This window comes from Anomaloglossus baeobatrachus, chromosome 5, assembly GCF_048569485.1.
Source record: "Anomaloglossus baeobatrachus isolate aAnoBae1 chromosome 5, aAnoBae1.hap1, whole genome shotgun sequence".
NCBI classification, from domain to species: Eukaryota; Metazoa; Chordata; class Amphibia; order Anura; family Aromobatidae; genus Anomaloglossus; species Anomaloglossus baeobatrachus.
Window position 1 is genome coordinate 35,356,938 of NC_134357.1, and position 22,781 is coordinate 35,379,718.

Here is a 22,781-nt window from a genome sequence, read left to right on the forward strand (position 1 = left end):
CCGCCGGCATGTGTCAGCTCTCAGCTGAGCTCTAAGCCGCCGGCATGTCAGGGCGTTCAGCTGAGCGCCAGACCGCCGGCATGTGTCAGCTCTCAGCTGAGCGCTTTGCCGGCGGCATGTCAGGGCGCTCAGCTGAGCGCTTTGCCGCCGGCATGTCAGGGCTCTCAGCTGAGCGCTTTGCCGGCGGCATGTCAGGGTGCTCAGCTGAGCGCTCGGCCGCCGGCATGTTAGGGCGCTCAGCTGAGCGCTTTGCCGCCGGCATGTCAGGGCTCTCAGCTGAGCGCTTTGCCGCCGGCATGTCAGGGCTCTCAGCTGAGCGCTTTGCCGCCGGCATGTCAGGGCTCTCAGCTGAGCGCTTTGCCGCCGGCATGTCAGGGCTCTCAGCTGAGCGCTTTGCCGCCGGCATGTCAGGGCTCTCAGCTGAGCGCTTTGCCGCCGGCATGTCAGGGCTCTCAGCTGAGCGCTCAGCCGCTGTAACTGTACTGTAAAGAGGAAAAAAAAAATAAATACATTTTTACTACGTCTTACTTTCGGGGTACGTCTTACATTAGCCGACCCCCCCAAAACCCCCACTACGTCTTACTATCGGGGGTGTCTTACTATCGGGGAAACACGGTACAGTTAGGTCCAGAAATATTTGGACAGTGACACAATTTTGGCGAGTTGGGCTCTGCATGCCACCACATTGGATTTGAAATGAAACCTCTACAACAGAATTCAAGTGCAGATTGTAACGTTTAATTTGAAGGTTTGAACAAAAATATCTGATAGAAATTGTAGGAATTGTACACATTTCTTTACAAACACTCCACATTTTAGGAGGTCAAAAGTAATTGGACAAATAAACCAAACCCAAACAAAATATTTTTATTTTCAATATTTTGTTGCAAATCCTTTGGAGGCAATCACTGCCTTAAAGGGGTGGTCCACCCATTTTTTTTTCCCCCCCAATGATTTTCACTTATTATTGTCTGCATCTTCTTCAATAGCCTCTATTTCCAGTTCTGGCACTGAGCGGCGCTATCCTGCACGCTCAGTGCCTGTCACATGACCGCCTGGAGCTGTGGCCGCCGGCATCCTCTGACGTCCCGGCATTTCCGGGCTCTCAAACAAGACGGGTACGTCACAGGAGGCCGGCGCCACTCACAGTGACTGACTGGGCTGTGGGCGGTGACTACCGCACGTCACAGCACAGCATCGAGGGGAGGAGCCGGAGAACTTTACTGTGGAGCGGTGAAGGCAGAGCGCGCGCTTACCAGCATTCAGCTGTGGCAGGTACGGGCTCCAGTCTGGAGTACAGGGGGGTTTCCTCCACTGAAATCCCCCCTGTCACGCAAGTATCTGATCACACTGTCCACCCGCCCGCTCTGCTCAGCTGTCAGGAGAACTGGCGGTGTCGGCAGTGTGATCATATACTCCCCCCAGCAGCACAGCTGCATGGGACCAATCTGCTCCACTCTGTCACCTGCACTACAAGTTCCAGAGTGGAGACAGTGACATGCTCTGCTCTGACACATAGTGTGCTGCATGTCACTAATTGTCTCCACTATGGGACTTGTAGTGCAGGTGACCGGATGATACATGTCACTGTCTCCACTCTGTGATTTCTGCTGCATACTACCAACTGTATACACTCTCACCTGCACAACAAGTCCCAGAGTGGAGACAGTGACATGCAGCACACTATGTGTCAGAGCAGAGCATGTCACTGTCTCCACTATGGGACTTGTAGTGCAGGTGAGAGTGTATACAGTTGGTACTATGCAGCAGAAATCACAGAGAGGGGCAGTTAGTGACATGTATCATCCGGTCACCTGCACTACAAGTCCCATAGTGGAGACAGATAGTGACATGCAGCACAGAAAGACCAAAGGATAAAAGCTCTATTACCATGATTAGGCAGTGCACACAGGAAGGAGGGGAGGGAACTGTTGTGGTGGAGATCTGAGGGGAGGGAACAGTCAGAATGGGTTGGGAGATAGATTGCTAGTTACTGCAAAGGATTATGGAAGTTGTAGTAACTGAACACAGGAAGTTAAGAGAGAGATTAACTCCATCAGAGCTGGAGCCAGAAATGAAGATGTTATGCTAGACCATGATAAAAGATAACATTGGTAAAATAATGTGATAGATAATAGCAAGATTTATCAAAAAAAAAAAAAAACAGTTTTGGTAACTGGACAACTTCTTTAAGTCTGGAACCCATGGACATCACCAAACGCTGGGTTTCCTCCTTCTTAATGCTTTGCCAGGCCTTTACAGCCGCAGCCTTCAGGTCTTGCTTGTTTGTGGGTCTTTCCGTCTTAAGTCTGGATTTGAGCAAGTGAAATGCATGCTCAATTGGGTTAAGATCTGGTGATTGACTTGGCCATTGCAGAATGTTCCACTTTTTCTTTGTCGCTCTATTGGGAGACCCAGACAATTAGGGTGTATAGCTACTGCCTCCGGAGGCCACACAAAGTATTACACTTAAAAGTGTAAGGCCCCTCCCCTACTGCCTATACACCCCCCGTGGGATCACGGGCTCCTCAGTTTTCATGCTTTGTGCGAAGGAGGCACACATGCACGCATAGCTCCACTGTTTAGTCAGCAGCAGCTGCTGACTATGTCGGATGGAAGAAAAGAGGGCCCATACTAGGGCCCCCAGCATGCTCCCTTCTCACCCCACTTTTGTCGGCGGTGTTTGTTAAGGTTGAGGTACCCATTGCGGGTACGGAGGCTGGAGCCGACATGCTGCTTTCCTTCCCCATCCCCTTAGGGCTCTGGGTGAAGTGGGATCCTATCGGTCTCCAAGCACAGGAGACCGTGCTCCGTCCACAGCCCCTGGGAATCTGCTGGACGTGGAGATGAGTATCGTCAGGGACAGGCCCTGCTACATTAAGGTACTCTGGGTCCCCGTACAGATCGCGCACACACACCAGCATTGCTGGGTGTGTTAGTGCGCCGGGGACAGCAGCGCGGCGCGCTGGTGCTTTACTCACTGCAGCTTTGCTGAGTGAGTTTCTGTATTAGGAACTGCCGCGCCGGCCGCTGCTGGCGGTTTTTTACACTGCGGTGCGGCTGGGACTTGTGGTGCGCCGGGGACTTCCGCGCTGGCCGTGCTTTTACGACGGCCGCGCTTATAAATCGAGTCCCCGGCTTTTGCGGCCTAGTTCCGTTTCGTTCCCGCCCCCAGGCCTGCCAGTCAGGGGAAGGGCGGGACGCTGGTCAGAACGTCAGCGCCGAGGGCTGGAGTCTGCTTAGCATACTCCAACCCCCCTCACTAGGCACAGTGGGACGCTAGTTTCCCGCACTTTGTCTGGGGCACGCAAACGGCCCGCCCCTCTTCACAGGACGCCGGCAGCCATTCCTGTTTGCAGTCTGAGTGGAGAAGGGACACGAGCTCTGGGAAACCCAGACACGGGATTCTGGCGGTCACACACCCGCTTTTCAGCGGGCGGTAAGCAGCCCTCGAGGGCTCACCCCACTAGTGCCGCAGTGTTCATTTGTACTTTATGCTTGTATGCTATACATTGCATTGTACGGTCGCTATTCTTGGCTATATACCCTCCTAGATTGCTAGACAACAGCATGTCGTCCGCAAAAAGCAAAGGGGCCAAGACACAGGCTTTCTATGCTACTTGTACCGCATGTAAGGCTGTTCTACCGGCAGGTGCCACTGACCCCCATTGTGTGCAATGTTCGGCCCCTGTAGCACTTGCTCAGCCGGGGCCTCTGCTAGAGGTGGCCCAAGGAGAACCACCTGTGAGCACTGTCCAGGTGGCAGGGACGGAGTTTGCAGTTTTTGCTGATAAACTGTCGGTGACTATGTCTAAAATCCTTGAGACTTTGCAGTCCAGACCAGTAACTCAGACCATGGGCACTGTTGATTCAATGCTCCCTGGCCCCCCTCATTTGGAACAAATCCGTGCTCCGGGGGGGTCCCATGCATCCCGGGGTGAAGGCTCTGACACGGACGACAGTCCCAGACAGCCTAAGCGAGCTCGCTGGGAGCGACCCTCGACTTCATCACACTGGTCAGGGTCCCAGCAGGAGGACTCTCTGTTTGATGAGACAGAGGTTGCTGATCAGGATTCTGATCCTGAGACCGCTCTCAATCTGGATACACCTGATGGGGACGCAATAGTGAATGATCTCATAGCGTCCATCAATAAAATGTTGGATATTTCTCCCACAGCTCCTCCAGTGGAGGAGTCAGCTTCACAGCAGGAGAAATTCCATTTCAGGTATCCTAAGCGTAAATTGAGTACTTTTCTGGACCACTCTGACTTTAGAGAGTCAGTCCAGAAACACCACGCTTATCCAGATAAGCGTTTCTCCAAACGTCTTAAGGATACATGTTATCCCTTTCCCCCTGACGTGGTCAAAGGCTGGACCCAGTGTCCAAAGGTGGATCCCCCAATCTCCAGGCTTGCGGCTAGATCCATAGTTGCAGTGGAAGATGGGGCTTCACTTAAAGATGCCACTGACAGACAGATGGAGCTCTGGTTGAAATCCATCTATGAAGCTATCGGCGCGTCGTTTGCTCCAGCATTCGCAGCCGTATGGGCACTCCAAGCTATTTCAGCTGGTTTGGCGCAGATTGACACTGTCACACGTACATCTGTTCCGCAAGTAGCGTCTTTAACCTCTCAAATGTCTGCATTTGCGTCTTACGCTATTAATGCTGTCCTGGACTCTACAAGCCGTACGGCAGTGGCGTCCGCCAACTCCGTGGTTTTACGCAGAGCATTGTGGTTAAGGGAATGGAAGGCAGATTCTGCTTCCAAGAAGTGCTTAACCAGTTTGCCATTTTCTGGTGACAGACTGTTTGGTGAGAGATTGGATGAAATCATTAAACAGTCCAAGGGTAAGGATTCATCCTTACCTCAGCCCAGACCAAATAAACCCCAACAGAGGAAGGGACAGTCGAGGTTTCGGTCCTTTCGAGGCTCGGGCAGGTCCCAATTCTCCTCGTCCAAAAGGACTCAAAAGGATCAGAGGAGCTCAGATTCTTGGCGGGCCCAGTCACGCCCAAAGAAAGCAGCCGGAGGAACCGCTACCAAAGCGGCTTCCTCATGACTTTCGGCCTCCTCTCTCCGCATCCTCGGTCGGTGGCAGGCTCTCCCACTTTGGCGACATTTGGCTGCCACATGTCAAGGACCGTTGGGTGAGAGACATTCTGTCTCACGGGTACAGGATAGAGTTCAGTTCTCGTCCTCCAACTCGATTCTTCAGAACTTCTCCGCCTCCCGGCCGAGCCAATGCTCTTCTGCAGGCGGTGTGCTCTTTAAAGGCAGAAGGAGTGGTGATCCCTGTTCCTCTTCAGGAGCAAGGTCACGGTTTTTACTCCAATTTGTTTGTGGTGCCAAAAAAGGACGGGTCTTTCCGTCCTGTTCTGGACCTAAAACTGCTCAACAAGCATGTGAAAACCCAGGCGGTTCCGTATGGAATCCCTCCGCTCCGTCATCGCCTCAATGACTCAAGGAGATTTCCTAGCATCAATAGACATCAAAGATGCTTATCTCCACGTGCCGATTGCTCCAGAACACCAGCGTTTTCTACGCTTCGTTTTAAGAGACGAACACCTTCAGTTCGTAGCCCTGCCTTTCGGTCTGGCGACAGCCCCAAGGGTCTTCACCAAGGTCATGGCAGCAGTAGTAGCAGTCCTGCACTCTCAGGGTCACTCTGTGATCTCTTACTTGGACGATCTACTTGTCAAGGCACTCTCTCAAGAGGCATGCCAACACAGCCTGAACGTTGCGCTGGAGACTCTCCAGAGTTTCGGGTGGATCATCAACTTTTCAAAGTCAAATCTGACCCCAACCCAATCGATAACATACCTTGGCATGGAGTTTCATACTCTATCAGCGATAGTGATGCTTCCGCTGGACAAACAGCGTTCACTACAGACAGGGGTGCAATCTCTCCTTCAGGGCCAGTCGCATCCCTTGAGACGCCTCATGCACTTCCTGAGGAAGATGGTAGCAGCAATGGAGGCAGTCCCTTTCGCGCAGTTTCATCTGCGTCCATTACAATGGGACATTCTCCGCCAATGGGAAGGGAAGTCGACGTCCCTGGACAGGAACGTCTCCCTTTCTCAGGCGGCCAAGGATTCTCTTCAGTGGTGGCTTCTTCCCACCTCATTGTCAATAGGAAAGTCTTTCCTACCCCCATCCTGGGCGGTGGTCGCAACGGACGCGAGTCTATCAGGGTGGGGAGCAGTTTTTCTCCACCACAGGGCTCAAGGTACGTGGACTCAACAAGAGTCCACACTTCAGATCAATGTTCTGGAAATCAGAGCAGTGTATCTTGCCCTACAAGCCTTCCAGCAGTGGCTAGAAGGCAAGCAGATCCGAATTCAGTCGGACAACTCCACAGCGGTGGCATACATCAACCACCAAGGAGGGACACGCAGTCGGCAAGCCTTCCAGGAAGTCCGGCGGATTCTGACGTGGGTGGAAGACACGGCATCCACCATATCCGCAGTTCACAGCCCGGGCGTAGAAAACTGGGAAGCAGACTTCCTCAGTCGCCAGGGTATGGACGCAGGGGAATGGTCTCTTCACCCGGACGTGTTTCAGGAGATCTGTCGCCGCTGGGGGAGGCCGGACGTCGACCTAATGGCGTCTCGGCACAACAACAAGGTCCCAACTTTTGTGGCACGGTCTCACGATCACCGAGCTCTGGCGGCGGACGCCTTAGTTCAAGATTGGTCGCAGTTCCGGCTGCCTTATGTGTTCCCACCTCTGGCGCTGTTGCCCAGAGTGCTACGCAAGATCAGGTCCGACTGCCGCCGCGCCCTCCTCGTCGCTCCAGACTGGCCAAGGAGGTCGTGGTACCCGGATCTGTGGCATCTCACGGTAGGACAACCGTGGGCAATACCAGACCGGCCAGACTTGCTGTCTCAAGGGCCGTTTTTCCATCAGAATTCTGCGGCCCTGAGCCTGACTGTATGGCCATTGAGTCCTGGATCCTAGCGTCTTCAGGACTATCTCAAGAGGTCATTGCCACCATGAGACAGGCTAGGAAACTATCCTCTGCCAAGATCTACCACAGGACGTGGAAGATATTCTTAACTTGGTGCTCTGCTCAGGAAGTTTCTCCCTGGCCATTTGCTTTGCCTACCTTTCTTTCCTTCCTGCAATCCGGGTTGGAAAAAGGTCTGTCGCTCGGCTCCCTTAAGGGACAAGTCTCTGCGCTATCTGTATTTTTTCAGAAGCGCCTAGCACGACTTCCTCAGGTACGCATGTTCCTGCAAGGGGTTTGTCATATCGTCCCTCCTTACAAGCGGCCGTTAGAGCCCTGGGATCTGAACAGGGTTCTAATTGCTCTCCAGAAGCCGCCTTTCGAGCCTATGAGGGATGTTTCCCTTTCTCGCCTTTCACAGAAAGTGGCCTTTCTAGTAGCGGTCACGTCTCTTCGGAGAGTGTCCGAGCTAGCAGCGCTGTCATGCAAATCTCCCTTCCTGGTGTTTCACCAGGACAAGGTGGTTCTGCGCCCGATTCCGGAGTTTCTCCCTAAGGTGGTATCCCCCTTTCATCTCAATCAGGATATCTCCTTACCTTCTTTGTGTCCTCGTCCAGTTCATCAATGTGAAAAGGATTTGCATTTGTTGGATCTGGTGAGAGCACTCAGAATCTACATTTCCCGCACGGCACCTCTGCGCCGCTCGGATGCACTCTTTGTCCTTGTCGCCGGCCAGCGTAAAGGGTTGCAGGCTTCCAAATCCACCCTGGCTCGGTGGATCAAGGAACCAATTCTTGAAGGCTACCGTTCTGCGGGGCTTCCGGTTCCATCAGGGCTGAAGGCCCATTCTACCAGAGCCGTGGGTGCGTCCTGGGCATTACGGCACCAGGCTACGGCTCAGCAAGTGTGCCAGGCGGCTACCTGGTCGAGTCTGCACACTTTTACCAAGCATTATCAGGTGCATACCTATGCTTCGGCGGACGCCAGCCTAGGTAGACAAGTCCTTCAGGCGGCGATTGCTCACCTGTAGGAAAGGGCCGTTTTTATGGCCCTATCACGAGGTATTATTTTACCCACCCAGGGATTGCTTTTGGACATCCCAATTGTCTGGGTCTCCCAATAGAGCGACAAAGAAGAAGGGAATTTTGTTTACTTACCGTAAATTCCTTTTCTTCTAGCTCTAATTGGGAGACCCAGCACCCGCCCCTGTTTTTTTGTATACACATGTTGTTCATGTTGAATGGTTTCAGTTCTCCGATATTCCTTCGGATTGAATTTGCTTAAACCAGTTTATTGGCTTTCCTCCTTCTTGCTTTTGCACTAAAACTGAGGAGCCCGTGATCCCACGGGGGGTGTATAGGCAGTAGGGGAGGGGCCTTACACTTTTAAGTGTAATACTTTGTGTGGCCTCCGGAGGCAGTAGCTATACACCCTAATTGTCTGGGTCTCCCAATTAGAGCTAGAAGAAAAGGAATTTACGGTAAGTAAACAAAATTCCCTTCTTTGCACTCATGAACTCCTGGGTAGCTTTGGCTGTATGCTTGGGGTCATTGTCCATCTGTACTATGAAGCGCCGTCCGATCAACTTTGCGGCATTTGGCTGAATCTGGGCTGAAAGTATATCCCGGTACACTTCAGAATTCATCCGGCTACTCTTGTCTGCTGTTATGTCATCAATAAACACAAGTGACCCGGTGCCATTGAAAGCCATGCATGCCCATGCCATCACGTTGCCTCCACCATGTTTTACAGAGGGTGTGGTGTGCCTTGGATCATGTGCCGTTCCCTTTCTTCTCCAAACTTTTTTCTTCCCATCATTCTGGTACAGGTTGATCTTTGTCTCATCTGTCCATAGAATACTTTTCCAGAACTGAGCTGGCTTCATGAGGTGTTTTTCAGCAAATTTAACTCTGGCTTGTCTATTTTTGGAATTGATGAATGGTTTGCATCTAGATGTGAACCCTTTGTATTTACTTTCATGGAGTCTTCTCTTTACTGTTGACTTAGAGACAGATACACCTACTTCACTGAGAGTGTTCTGGACTTCAGTTGATGTTGTGAACGGGTTCTTCTTCACCAAAGAAAGTATGCGGCGATCATCCACTACTGTTGTCATCCGCGGACGCCCAGGCCTTTTTGAGTTCCCAAGCTCACCAGTCAATTCCTTTTTTCTCAGAATGTACCCGACTGTTGATTTTGCTACTCCAGCATGTCCAAATGCAAAACCACACACCTGTAATCAGCCCCAGACCTTTTAACTACTTCATTGATTACAGGTTAACGAGGGAGACGCCTTCAGAGTTAATTGCAGCTGGGAGTGTGCACTTTCAGCCCATATTATATATATAATTGTATTTCTGAACATGTTTTTGTAAACAGCTAAAATAACAACTTGTGTCACTGTCCAAATATTTCTGGACCTAACTGTGTGTATATATATATATATATATATATATATGGACAGTATGTACCGGTATATGGACTCCTCTTATTGACAAAGGGAAGCTCAATAGTTTTCATGGTATTATTATGGTATTATTACATTTCCAGGAGGAATAACAAAGGAATAAAAAATAAATAAATGAATAAATCTTTATTTTTATATAGTGCTAACTTATTCCACAGCGCTTTACATACATTGGAAACACTGTCCCCATTGGGGCTCACAATCTAAAGTCCCTATCGGTATGTCTTTGGAGTGTGGGAGGAAAACAAAGAAAATGTAGGAAACCCACGCAAACACTGGGAGAACATACAAACTCCTTGCAGATGGTGTCCTTGGTGGGATTTGAACCCAGGACCTCAGTGCTGCAAGACTGCAGTGCTAACCACTTAGCCACCACAAGACTGCAGTGCTAACCACTGAGCCACAGTGCCGCCCAAATGCACAATTAAAAAAAGGAAAAAAAAATGCAAGCTAAAGACTTTTGCACATTTTCGCCCATACCTGTGCACCTTCCAGAACAGATCCCAAATATGCTTGTGGTGCTTAAGTGAGGGGTCCAGGATAGCCCTCCAGTGATCAGATACCTTGTAGCAGCGGTTGTTTTAGGCAGATTGGTCCGTGCAGAATACACAAACTGCTTACATTAAGTAACACATCATTGCATGTTGGAGACTTGATTAATTTTTCCTTGAACCTGAAAAACCACATGGATTTGGCGTCTACTAGAGAGAAGGTGACGACAGGGGGTGTAATGAGTGTTTCTCCGCCGTTCTCCATATGTTCTCAGTTTGCAGTGGTTAGTGACCTGCTGAGACATTCTCCTCTTAATGAGTCCTGGGATACCGTGATGTATTATGCTCTCCATACAACAGGGTCATCCAGAGCCAAACCTGTCACTATACACAGTGCAAGATAAGGGGACTGCGGGGAAGAAAATGACAAAGTATCTTATTCAATACAAATTGTTCCATCAAGCTCTAGGTGACAATTGTCCTGCACATAATGCCGAATTATCACTGGCTGTCATCATAGGATTACAATTAGATTTAACAGTTTATATACAGCAGATAACACAGAATCCACCATTCATAATAGGTGATGTCACAGCTCACCTCCTCCTCATCTTATATAGTGATTGATAACACCTCTATATACAGTAGATAACACAGAAGCTGGAGGTGAGCTGTAATATTACCTATTGTGAATGGTGGATCCTGTGTTGTCTGCTATTCATAATAGGTGATGTCACAGCTCACCTCCTCCTTTTGTGTTATCTACTGTATATAGAGATGTTATCAGTCATTGTACAGGAGAAGGAGAGCTGTGATATCAACTATTGTGAAAGTTAGATCCGGTGTTAACACCTCTATAGAGACAGTAGATAACACTGAAGGAGGAGGTGAGCTGTGGCATCACCTATTGTGAATAGCAGATAACACACTACCTATCTTTCACAATAGGTGATGTCACAGCTCTCCTCCTCCTCCTCTACAATGACTGATAACACCTCTATAGAGACAGTAGATATCAGTCATTGTAGAGGAGGAGGAGGAGAGCTGTGACATCACCTATTGTGAAAGATAGGTAGTGTTATCTGCTATTCACAATAGGTGATGCCACAGCTCACCTCCTCCTTCAGTGTTATTTACTGTCTATAGAGGTGTTATCAGTCATTGTAAAGGAGGAGGAGAACTGTGACATCGCCTATTGTTAATGGTGGATCCTGTGTTGTCTGCGATTCATAATGGATGATGTCACAGCTCACCTCCTCCTGTACGATGACTAATAACGCATCTGTATACAGTAGATAACACAGATTCCACTATGCACAATATATGGTGTCACAGCTCACCTCTTGCTCCTGTACAATGACTAATAAAACCTCTATATACAGTAGATAACACAGGATTAATCATTCACAATAAGTGATGTCTCAGCTCACCTCCTCCCCCTTCTGTACAATAAATAACACGTCTATATACAGTAGATAACACAGGCTCCACTATTCTCAATAGGTGATGTCACAGCTCACCTTCTTCACCTATCTACAAGACTATTTAGTATCATTTTCCAGAGTCAGTCCCAGTCATTGTTGATCTTTTCTTCAGTCCTTCACTTTTTCACCATACCAGAAAGATGAGATCCGGGGTAGCGCCGTGCCCTCTGGCCTTTCTGTCACTACCGCCACTTTGCTGGTTATTCATTATGGAGTCCCTAATAGGGGAATATAATGGCGCACTTCATCCTTGTGGCCGGAGTTTTCCTTTAACACCTTAACATTTCATTTTGGCTTCCAGCGATCATAAACTAGTTGGTTCTTTGCAGCCAAGTTGTGGTTTTGCTGACGCGGTGTGTGTGCGCGGATTAGATGGAGATTAGACTTTATAATGATATCGGAGCGCTGCGATTTCTCTCCATGAATGATGAGTCTGATCTTTATTGTGAATTTATTAAAGCGATCCCTCCAATCACCGGAGCCGTCATCCTCTCCAAACCGCTCCCTTTTATACATAGAAAAAAAATGTGTATTGGCATGTCCAACATTGATACTTTTGACCATACAGGGTAGATACACACTACTTGAAAAAGTATTCACACCCTGTGAACGTTTCCCACTTTTTTCACATTACACCCCCAGCTTTTATTTTTTTTATTTTATTTATTTTGTATTTTTTGTATTTTTGTATTTTATTGGAATTCTATGTGATATGCCAACACTAAGTGGAAAGTGTTTGTGAAGTGTAAAGGAAATGATACAGGGTCTTCTAAATATTTAAAAAAAAAATATATAAATCTGAAAATTATGACTTGCATTTGTATTTAACCCCCCCCAAGTCAATACTTTGTAGGATCACTTTTTGCTGCAATTACTGCGGCAAGTCTTTTGTGGTCGGTCTCTCCAACTTTGCACATCTAGAGGTGACATTTTTTTTCCCCTTCTTCTCTGCAAAATAGCTCTCGCTCTGTGATCAGAAATTTTCAAGTCTTTTCACAGATTCTCAATAAGACTTAGGTCTGGTCTGTGACTGTGCCGCTCACACACGTGAATATGCTCTGATCTAAACCATCCATTGTAGCTCTGGCAAAATGTTTAGTGTCATTGTCCTGCTGGAAAGTGAACCCCAATCTCAAGTCTTTTGCAGCCGCGAACAGATTTTCCTGCAGGATTGTTCCTCGATCTTCCCGTTAACTCTGACCAGCGTCCCTGCCCCACTGAAGAAAAGCCTCCCCACAGCAGGATGCTGCCTCCACCATGTGTGACTGTGGGGATGATGTTTTCAGAGTGATGTGCAGTGTTAGTTTTCCATTGCTCACAGCCAAAACATTCTACTTTCGGGTTATGAAACCAGAATACCTTCTTCCACATGCTCACTGTGCCGCCTACGTGGCATGTGAAAGAAGGTGGAAAGTCAATACTATGTAGGACCACCTTTCACTGCAATTACTGCTGCAAGTCTTTTTTTTTTTTTTTTTGTGTGACTCTAACAACTTTTCTCATCTACAAGCTGACATTTTTGCCCATTTTTCTTTGCACAAGATGCTCTAGCTCAGTGATTTTTCATGTAGAGCTTCTGTGAACAGCATTTTTACAAGTCTTGCCAAAGATTCTCAATGAGATTTAGGTCTGGATGGTGACTGGGCCGTTCGCCCACATGACTATGCTTTGATCTAAACCATCCATTGAAGGTCTGGCAGTAGGTTTAGGGTGGAGTCCTGATGGAAGTTGTACTTACGCCCCAGTTTCAAATCTTTTGCAGCCTCTAAGAGGTTTTCCTCCAGGATTGCCCTGTATTTAGCTCCTTCCATCTTCCCATCAACTGTGACCAGCTTCCCTGCCCCTGCTGAAGAAAAGCCTCCCCACAGCAGTCTGCTGCCTCCACCATGTGTGACTGAGGATGGTGTTTTCAGAGTGATGTGAAGGGTTAGTTTTCCATTGCTCACAGCCAAAAAATTCTACTTTGGGGGTTCGTCCACATGCTCACTGTGTCCCCTACATGGCATGTGAAAGAAGGTGGAAACTGTCCAAAATTAACAGTATAGGCACAAAATAACATTTTTTTTTTTATTTTTATTATAGGATTTTTCTCCGGGAAGTGTGGAAGAAGCCGAAGAAGCAGAACCTGATGAGGAATTTAAAGATGCAATAGAGGTGGGTGTATGCGGCAATGTGTAGATGCGATATTGGAGAACATTTCTTTTTTGTACTAGTTTTTTTGAGGGGAGGGGGACATTTTGAAGTCTTTGATGCATTTCAAGGTATGAGGAGGGCAAGGATGAGTGAAAGCTGCTTGATTTTGGGAGAAACCACCAATTACTAAAATGGTGGTCCTGGCTAAATGGAGCAGCGGTCGGCCATGGAGGTTGCGGCTCCATTCATTGCATTTGGGACTGATGAGGATAATGGAGTATAGTACTCTACCTTAATCAGTTCCGTAGAAAATGAAAAGAGCGTCAGATGCGTGATTACTGCTTCATCTATCCTTTGGGGTCAGTTGTGGGACAACCTTATATCTGTCCAACCTTCTGGTATCGGCACAATATCTGGGATTTTCATCTGTGAAAATCCCATGTGTATGTCATCTCCGGCTGTGACCCAGTGGTGGACATTTCGGGGGAAAGAAGTTTTGGACATGCAGAAATCCTACGTTACCTCAATTTTTTAACCTCTCCATTGGAAAAAAACATGCACTTATGGTGGCTTTGGGAGATTTATCTATAGGGTCGAGCAAACAACGAATAGATACCTGACGAGGATTACCGGCTTTAGTACAAAACTTTGTATTCCCCAACAAAATAATTACGACAACAGAAATTTGGTGGAGCAACGAAGAAAGATCCAGAAAAAGCCTAAAACATTTTTGTGTCTAGAAGATCACAATTCTTCAGGCTGCTGGGTTCTTTTTGTGACTTTTTATTTAGAAGGTGGACATTGAAGAATCAGGAGATCTTTTCATGTCTTTCAACTGGTTTTTAGACTCTTACCTTATCCAATGGAAGACAAATTTTGAAGCAGAAAGGACCTTCGATAGACACTAATGGAGTTGACTCAAATTTTGTTGTCAAAGCAAATTTACTTCTTAAAAATTGTTTCCGCTCCTAAAAACAGAGTTGATTTTTTTTTTCATAGTTTACTGCTCTTCAGGTGGATGGTCTCCTAGGCAAGGAGCACTCGCTTACAAGCTGTTTGCTGTAGCGTTTGCAGGCTCAGCAGTGAAGCTGGATCACACTTCTCACATGGTACAGAGGCAAATCTGCCTCTGCTTGTAACATGGGAGAGCGCACAGTTCAGACCAGTAGCGAGACCATGAATGCTCATCTTAACAGTCCATCATCAGGAGTGCACTGCTCTCGGCAAGCAGGAGGCCGGGAGGAAGAATAGTGGGGCGTACCTAATGAAAGATTAGAACATTCCTTTAACCCTTTCACGACCGGCCGATTTTTCGCTTTCCGTTTTTTTTTTTCGCCATTCTTTTTCTGAGAGACGTAACTTTTTTATTTTTCAGTCAATATGGTCATGTGAGGGCTCATTTTTTGCGGAACGAGCTGTACTTTTAAATGAAACCATCAGTTTTACCATATTGTGTACTAGAAAATGGCAAAAAAATTCCAAATGCTGAAAAATTGCAAAAAAAGTGCGATAGCACTATGGTTTTTGAGATATTTTATTCACTGTGTTCACTATATGGTAAAACTGATGTGTGGGTGTGATGCCTCAGGTCAGTGCGAGTTCGTAGACACCAAACATGTATAGGTTTACTTTTATATAAGGGGTTAAAAAAAATCGGAAGTTTGTCCGAAAAAAGTGGCGCACGTTTTACGCCATATTCCGTGACCCGTAGCGTTCTCATTTTTCGGGATCTTAGGCTCAATGACGGCTTATTTTTTGCGTCTCGAGCTGACGTTTTTAACGGTACCATTTTTGCGCAGATGCTACGTTTTGATCGCCTCTTATTGCATTTTGCGCAAAAGTTGTGGCGACAAAAAAACGTCGTTTTGGCGTTTGGAATTTTTTTGCCGCTACGCCGTTTACTGATCAGATTAATTGATTTTATATTTTGATAGATCGGGCGTTTCTGAACGCGGCGATACCAAATGTGTGTATATTTTTTATTTTTTTAACCCTTTAATTTTCAATGGGGCGAATGGGGGGTGATTTGAACTTTTAGGTTTTTTTGTTTTTTTTTAATTTTTTAAAACTTATTTTTTTACTTTTTTTTTTTATTTTACTAGTCCCCCTAGGGGGCTATTGCGATCAGCATTCCGATCGCTCTGCAGTATCTGCTGATCACAGCTGGAAGGCTGTAAACAGCAGATACGCTGTCTTTCTTTTTTGCTGTGCCCCGGGCACAGCGAAAGTGAAACCAATTCATGTGTAGTACAGGAGTCATCACATGACCCTGTACTACCATGACAACTATCGGGAGTCACGTGATCGCGTCACGTGACTTCCGGTTTCGGCGGTAAGTAAAAACTTTACCGCGATTGCGCTTATAATGGCGCTGTCATGTATTGACAGCGCCATATAAGGGGTTAATCGGCACGAGCAGATAACGATTCTGCTCGTGCCTAGCAGGCACACATCTCAGCTGTGAAAATCAGCTGAGATGTGTGCCGATCGCCGCATGCTGCCGCCGGAGGACCGCGGGCAGTAAGATTATGTCATTTAGGACGTAATTTTACGGCCCGCGGTCGTTAAGGGGTTAAGAAGTCTTCAGAAATTAGAATTTAATGACCTATCTTAGGATAAGCCAATCAGGGATATTCCGGGAACCCTGGCACCTCCACAGGTAGAGGCCCGGTCTCCTTTATTTGTTACGATACTTTCAATAGTGGCTAGTCTTGGTACTGCAACTTGGTCCCATTCATGTACAGGCACTATGCAGGACTTTTGTTTTCCCCCTTTTAGTATGGGGCTAAAAACTTACCGACAGATAGTTGCCATTCTGCCTTGAGACTATCTCTCCCGGTTCAGATAGCGATTCAACGTCTCCCATTGACCTCACTTTGACAGAGTAGCTCTTTCTCTTCCATTCTGCTCTGTCAGTTGGGCATCACTACTATCATCATGCTGATTGCCAGGCGGCTGCCCGCAATTATGGAGCGGGATGTCTCCTGTCAATCGGCATGATGTTGGTAGTGATGCCCGTCAACAGATAGGAAGAGAAGAAGCTACTTTGTGCACGTGATGTCACAAGACGGAGAGACTGCTCTGAGGTGGGAGAGATCGTCATGGGCAGTTAGCCGCTACCTGCTAGTAAGCTCTTGAACCCCAAGGGAAAAAAAAAGTCCCAGATAACCCCTTTAAATGGTACAAACGTGGAGATTTGGAATACCAAGCACAAAAGGGCAAAGCTGTACCTTGTGAAAAACGAAGGCGATGCAATGGTCACTGGTGTCATGGCTCGTTCAGTGTGCAGATTGGTAGGGGTGCTGGCAGTTGACCCCCCACCAATGTCCGTAAGAACCGTCAGCACAGAAGACCTTATCAAACACCTCTTGCAAGAAGGACTTAGCTCTTTGGAGAATTGGACAAGATGTGAATGTTGTGTCGAAGAATCCAGTCTTGTTATTACACGCTGTTGAGAAACCTGAAGAACCCAACTGAAGACATTGAGCCTGGAAACACTTTTTGATGTGGTGTCCATGAGTCAAAGTCAACTTGACGGCACATTATTACACTAAGGCTTCCATGGATATTGCACCAACCTACAGCCAGAGACATATCCCCTTAGTCCATCTTTTTGCTACAAGATGTGATGTAGGTTCATCATCAAGAGCTTCTTCTATCACTGCTCCTGCACTCATGCGGCTAACATGGCGAAGCCAACCTTCATTTTTCAATGGCAGCTATTCATATGGAGAATAATGTAGGAGTGATAGGAAAAGTAGCTAAAAGAGCAAGGAAGTTCTGCTTGTGTAGATGCAGTTTAGGGCAATGCTTCCTGTGGAAAACAATGCAAATTGGAAGAAAATTACTCTTTCGTGCCACCTATCAGTAGCTTTTTGTAAGTCAATGTTCAACCACTTGAAATTCCTTGAAACATCAATAGAACAAGATATGTAGACAGGGCTGCCTAAGGCCTTGTGCGCACTAGGCGTTTTTGCCGCGTTTTTAGCGGCGTTTTTTACCGCGTTTTTGTGCTGAAAACGCAGTGACATTGCTTCCCCAGCAATGTCAATGGGTTTTCAGAAGGGCTGTCTGCACACAGCGTTTTTTTTTTTAGCTGCGTTTTTGTGGTGACCACAAAAACGCAGCATGTCAATTATTTCTGCGTTTTTCACTGCGTTTTTCACCCATTGAGTTCAATGAGATGTTCAAAAACACAATGAAAAAGGCACATTGCAAATATAGCTGCGTTTCTATGACTAAAAACGCAGCTATAAACGCAAGGGGTGGGTACTACAGTGACGTGTACAGGAAGAGGATTCCTTCTGTTGGTAAACACAGAAGCATGAATCCTCCCGGTACCGTCACCGCTGCTTCCACCTCCCGTCCTGTGCATGTCAGCTCCGTGCGGCGCCATGTCTGGGCGGGAGGTGGAGGCAGCGGCGAAAACCAAAGTGAACAGTAGAAAAAAAAAAATGTCATATATACTCACCTGTCTGCAGGGTCCCGGTGCCATGTCCGCTCCTGTCCCGGTCCCGCCGCTCTGGCTGTGTGCAGTCTCCCCGGGGCAGGACCTTGCTTGCAGGACCTGGCGCTGATCACCTGATGCAGTCACCTGACGCATCAGCTGATCGTAATTCTCGCGGTGTCGCCCGGCCGGCTATCATCTGATCCTGCCGTCAGGGGACTTCATCAGCTGATTACCGGCAGCTCCGGCAGCGATGGGACAGGATCAGACTCTCATCCGATCGCTGCAAGAGCTGCCGGTAGTCAGCACATAAGTGAGTATTATTTTTTTTTTTCTACTGATGCATCAGCTGATTGTATAACCGGCTTTTATACAATCAGCCGATGTGTTATGTGATTCAGGCACTTGATCCTGACACATCATCTGATCGCTTTGCCTTCCAGCAAACCGATCAGATGATATTGGATCCGGATTGGACGGCGCGGGACCCTGACCCAGGATTACTGCGGAGGGGGGTTCTTTATTTCAATAAAAATGGAGTCACTAATTGTGTTGTGTTTTTATTTCTAATAAAAATATTTTTGTGTGTTTTTTTTTTTTTTTTATCATTACTAGAAATTCATGGTGGCCATGTCTAATATTGGCGTGACACCATGAATTTCGGGCTTAGGGCTAGCTGATAATATACAGCTAGCCCTAACTCCATTATTACCTAGCTAGCCACCCGGCATCAGGGCAGCTAGAAGAGTTGGATACAGCGCCAGAAGATGGCGCTTCTATGAAAGCGCCATTTTCTGGGGTGGCTGCGGACTGCAATTCGCAGTGGGGGTGCCCAGAGATCTTGGGCACCCTGCACTGTGGATTCCAATCCCCAGCTGCCTAGTTGTACCCGGCTGGACTCAAAAATTAGGCGAAGCCCACGTCATTTTTTTTTTTTTTAATTATTTCATGAAATTCATGAAATAATTAAAAAAAAAAAGGGCTTCTCTATATTTTTGGTTCCCAGCCGGGTACAAATAGGCAGCTGGGGGTTGGGGGCAGCCCGTACCTGCCTGCTGTACCCGGCTAGCATACAAAAATATGGCGAAGCCCATGTCATTTTTTTTTCTTTTTGGGCAAAAAACTGCATAAACTAGTGAATGGAGGATGCTGAGCCTTGTAGTTCTGCAGCTGCTGTCTGCTCTCCTGCATACACTAGTTCTGCAGCTGTCTGCTCTCTTGCATACAATGAACATTTTGAAGAAGGAAATGACATCAGACCTTTTTTTTTTTTTTTTTCATCAACAATCTTTAATGGCATTGTGCACTGATTAAAAACCCAGTGAGCAAAAACGCAGCAAAAAACGCACCAAATCGCGGCAAAAACGCATGCGTTTTTGCCGCGTTTTTTTTAGCCGCGGGTGCGTTTTTTGAGACAAAAACACACATAAAAACGCAGCGTGAAAAAAACGCCTAGTGCGCACATACCCTTAGAGTTTGTGTAGAGTTCTGTTTGGTTTGGGTGACATGCCACGTAGACTGTTTATTCCAGAAGGTTGGTCATTGACGTATACGAGGCACTTGAGATTTTTATTTCTTCTGAAGGAAGCAATTTTTGCATCCTTTTTTATTCCCTAGGTAGCTTTCTTTGTCGCTCCATTGGGAGACCCAGACAATTGGGTGTATAGCTATTGCCTCTGGAGGCCACACAAAGTATTACACTTAAAAGTGTAAGGCCCCTCCCCTTCTGGCTATACACCCCCAGTGGGATCACTGGCTCACCAGTTTTGTGCTTTGTGCGAAGGAGGCAACACATCCACGCATAGCTCCACTTTTTAGTCAGCAGCAGCTGCTGACTATGTCGGATGGAAGAAAAGAGGACACATATAGTGTCCCCAGCATGCTCCCTTCTCACCCCACTGTGTCGGAGGTGTTTGTAAGGTTGAGGTACCCATTGCGGGTACGGCGGCAGGAGCCCACATGCTGATTCCTTCCCCATCCCTTTTTACAGGGCTCTGGGTGAAGTGGGATTTACCGGTCTCCAGGCACTGAGACCGTGCTCCATCTACAGCTCCTGGAGAAGATGCTGGATGGAGCGGAGTACATCAGGGACATGGCCCTGCTTCCTCAAGGTACTCTGTGTCCCCGTGCATTTGGCGCTCACACCGCAGCATGCTGGGTGTTGTAGTGCGCCAGGGGACATCAGCGCTGCGGCGCCTGTGCCATGGCCTCATTCAGCCTCGCTGAAGCAGGCTCATTTATGGGAACTGGTCGCGCCGGCCGCTGGGACTGCGGCGCGGCTGGCACTTGTAGTGCGCCGGGGACTTCAGCGCGGCCTGCGCTTTTACGGCGGCCGCGCTGATAACTAGAGTCCCCGGCTTTTGCGGCCTGTTTCCGTTCGTTCCCGCCCCCAGACCTGCCAGTCAGGAGAGGGGCGGGACGCTGGCCGCTTCCAGTAATCGGTCGCGCCGGCCGCTGGCAGCGGCGCGGCTGGCACTTGTGGTGCGCCGGGGACTTCAGCGCGGCCCGCGCTTTTACGGCGGCCGCGCTGATAACTAGAGTCCCCGGCTTTTGCGGCCTGCTTCCGTTCGTTCCCGCCCCCAGACCTGCCAGTCAGGAGAGGGGCGGGACGCTGGCCACTTTTATGAATCGGTCGCGCCGGCCGCTGGAACGGCGGCGCGGCTGGCACTTGTGGTGCGCCGGGGACTTCAGCGCGGCCCGCGCTTTTACGGCGGCCGCGCTGTTAACTCGAGTCCCCGGCTTCTGGGCCTAATCTCCCTTCGTTACCGCCCACAGCCCTGACAGTCAGGGTAGGGGCGTGACGCTGCATAGAGCAGCGCTGAGAGCTGGAGTATGTTTTGCATACTCCACCCCTCTCACTGTGTGCACTGTGAATCCGGATTCCCGCACTTTCTCAGGCACGCCCACGGCTTCCTTCTCTACAAGGACGCTGGCAGCCATTAGTGCAGTTTCTGTACGATACAGAGACAAGTGTGGAAGACCCTGGCATTCTGATAGTCACACAATCGCTGTAACAGGCGTTAAGCAGCACCTGTGGTGCTAACCCCACTAGTGCAGAAGTGCACTTATAGATATGCTTGTACTATATACATTGCACTGTTTGGTCGCACGTTGTATATACCCTCCTGGATTAGGCGGAGGAGTTATCAGCATATTCTCTGTGTAAAACAAAAGTGCAGAACCACATGTTTTTCTATACAGCTGGTACAGCATGTACGGCTATACGGCCGGCAGGTCACATAGACTCCCATTATATGCACTAATGGCCAGGGGATGAGGACGGTGTCTGCAGTATTTACTGACAGTTTTTCTGAGACTATGGCTATGATACTAGAAGCCTAGCAGTCCGGACATGTCTCTCACAATATGGGCACTGTTGAATCACTGATCCATGGCCCCCCTCAGTGTGAATAACTAACAGGCATCCCAGAGTCACGGCTCTGCAAGGACGTCAGTCCCAGACAGCCTAAGTGGGCTCGCTATCAGCGGCCTCGGTTTCTCAGGGTCCTAACAGAAGGGCTCGCTGTGTAATGAGGCGGAAGTAGCGGCTCAGGATTCTGATCCTGAGACCGCTCTCAATCTGGATACACCTGATTGTGACGCCATAGTAAATAATCTTATAGCGTCCATCTATAGAATGTGGGTTATTTCTCACAGCTCCTCCAGTGGAGGAGTCAGCTTCATGTATTTTTCTGGACCACTCTGCCTTCAGAGAGGCAGTCCAGGAACACCACGCTTATCCAGATATGCGCTTCCCCAAACGGCTTAGGATACATGTTATCCCTGTCCCCTGACTTGGTCAAGGACTGGACCCAATGTCCCGAGCGGCATCCTCCAATCTCTAGGCTTGTAGCTAGATCCATAGTTGCAGTGGGAGATGGAACTGCAAAATCAAAGATGCTGCTGACAGACAGATGGATCTCTGGTCGAAAGCCATCTATGAGGCTGTCGGCGTTGGCTCCGGCATTCTCTCCCTTGGGGCACTCCAAGCTATTTCAGCTTGCCTTACACAGATTGATACGGTTACACGTACATCTGTGCCGCAGGTGGCATCCTTAACCTCTCAAATGTCTGCATTTGTTTCTTACGCGATTCAGGTTGTCCTGGACTCTGCGAACCGTGCGGCGGTAGCCTCCGCTACTCCGTGTTTTTAAGCAGAGCCTGGTCTACGCGTTAAGTGAATGGAAGGCAGATCTGCTTCCAAAAAAGGTTGCCTAACCAGTTGCCTTTCTCTGCTGACCGACTGTTTGGTGAGCGTTGGATGTAACCATTAAACAGTCCAGAGGTAAGGATTCATCCTTTCCTCAGCCCGGACACAACAAACCCCAACAGAGCAAGAGGCAGTCGGGGTTTTCGGTTTTTTCGAGGCTCGGGCAGGTCCCTTTTTTCCTCGTCCAATGTGGACTCAAAAGGATTAGAGGAGCTAAGATTCTTAGCGGGCTCAGTCTCGCCCCAAAAAAGCGACAGTCTGAAAACCCGCTTCCAAGGCGGCTTCCTCATGACTTGCGGCCTCGGTCGGTAGCAGGCTCTCCCGCCTTGGCGATATTTAGCTGCCATAGGTCAATGACACCTCCCGGCCGGGCCGCTGCTCTTCTGCAAACAGGGTGCACTCTATAGGCAGAAAGAGTGATGTCCCCCGTTCCTCTTCAGGAACAAGGTCACGGTTTACCCCAAATTCTTTGCGGTACCTATAACAACGGGCCGTTCCGTCCCGTTCTGGATCTAAAAATGCTCAGCAAGCTCGTGGACACCAGGCGGTTCCGGATGGAATCCCTCCGCCATGTCATCGCCTCAAGGTCCCAAGGATATTT

At 48.4% G+C, this 22,781-nt stretch overlaps 1 protein-coding gene across 4 annotated transcripts in view; it reads left to right on the forward strand.

Moving 5' to 3' along the window:
- Positions 1 to 22,781, forward strand: part of ZFYVE27 (zinc finger FYVE-type containing 27) — a 150,922-nt gene that overhangs the window by 75,505 nt on the left and 52,636 nt on the right. For all 4 annotated transcript variants that reach the window (XM_075348398.1, XM_075348397.1, XM_075348399.1 and 1 more), the window contains exon 8: positions 13,473 to 13,544. In XM_075348398.1, coding sequence (XP_075204513.1) covers positions 13,473 to 13,544 — 72 coding nt within the window. The remainder of the gene's footprint in view (positions 1 to 13,472; positions 13,545 to 22,781) is intronic.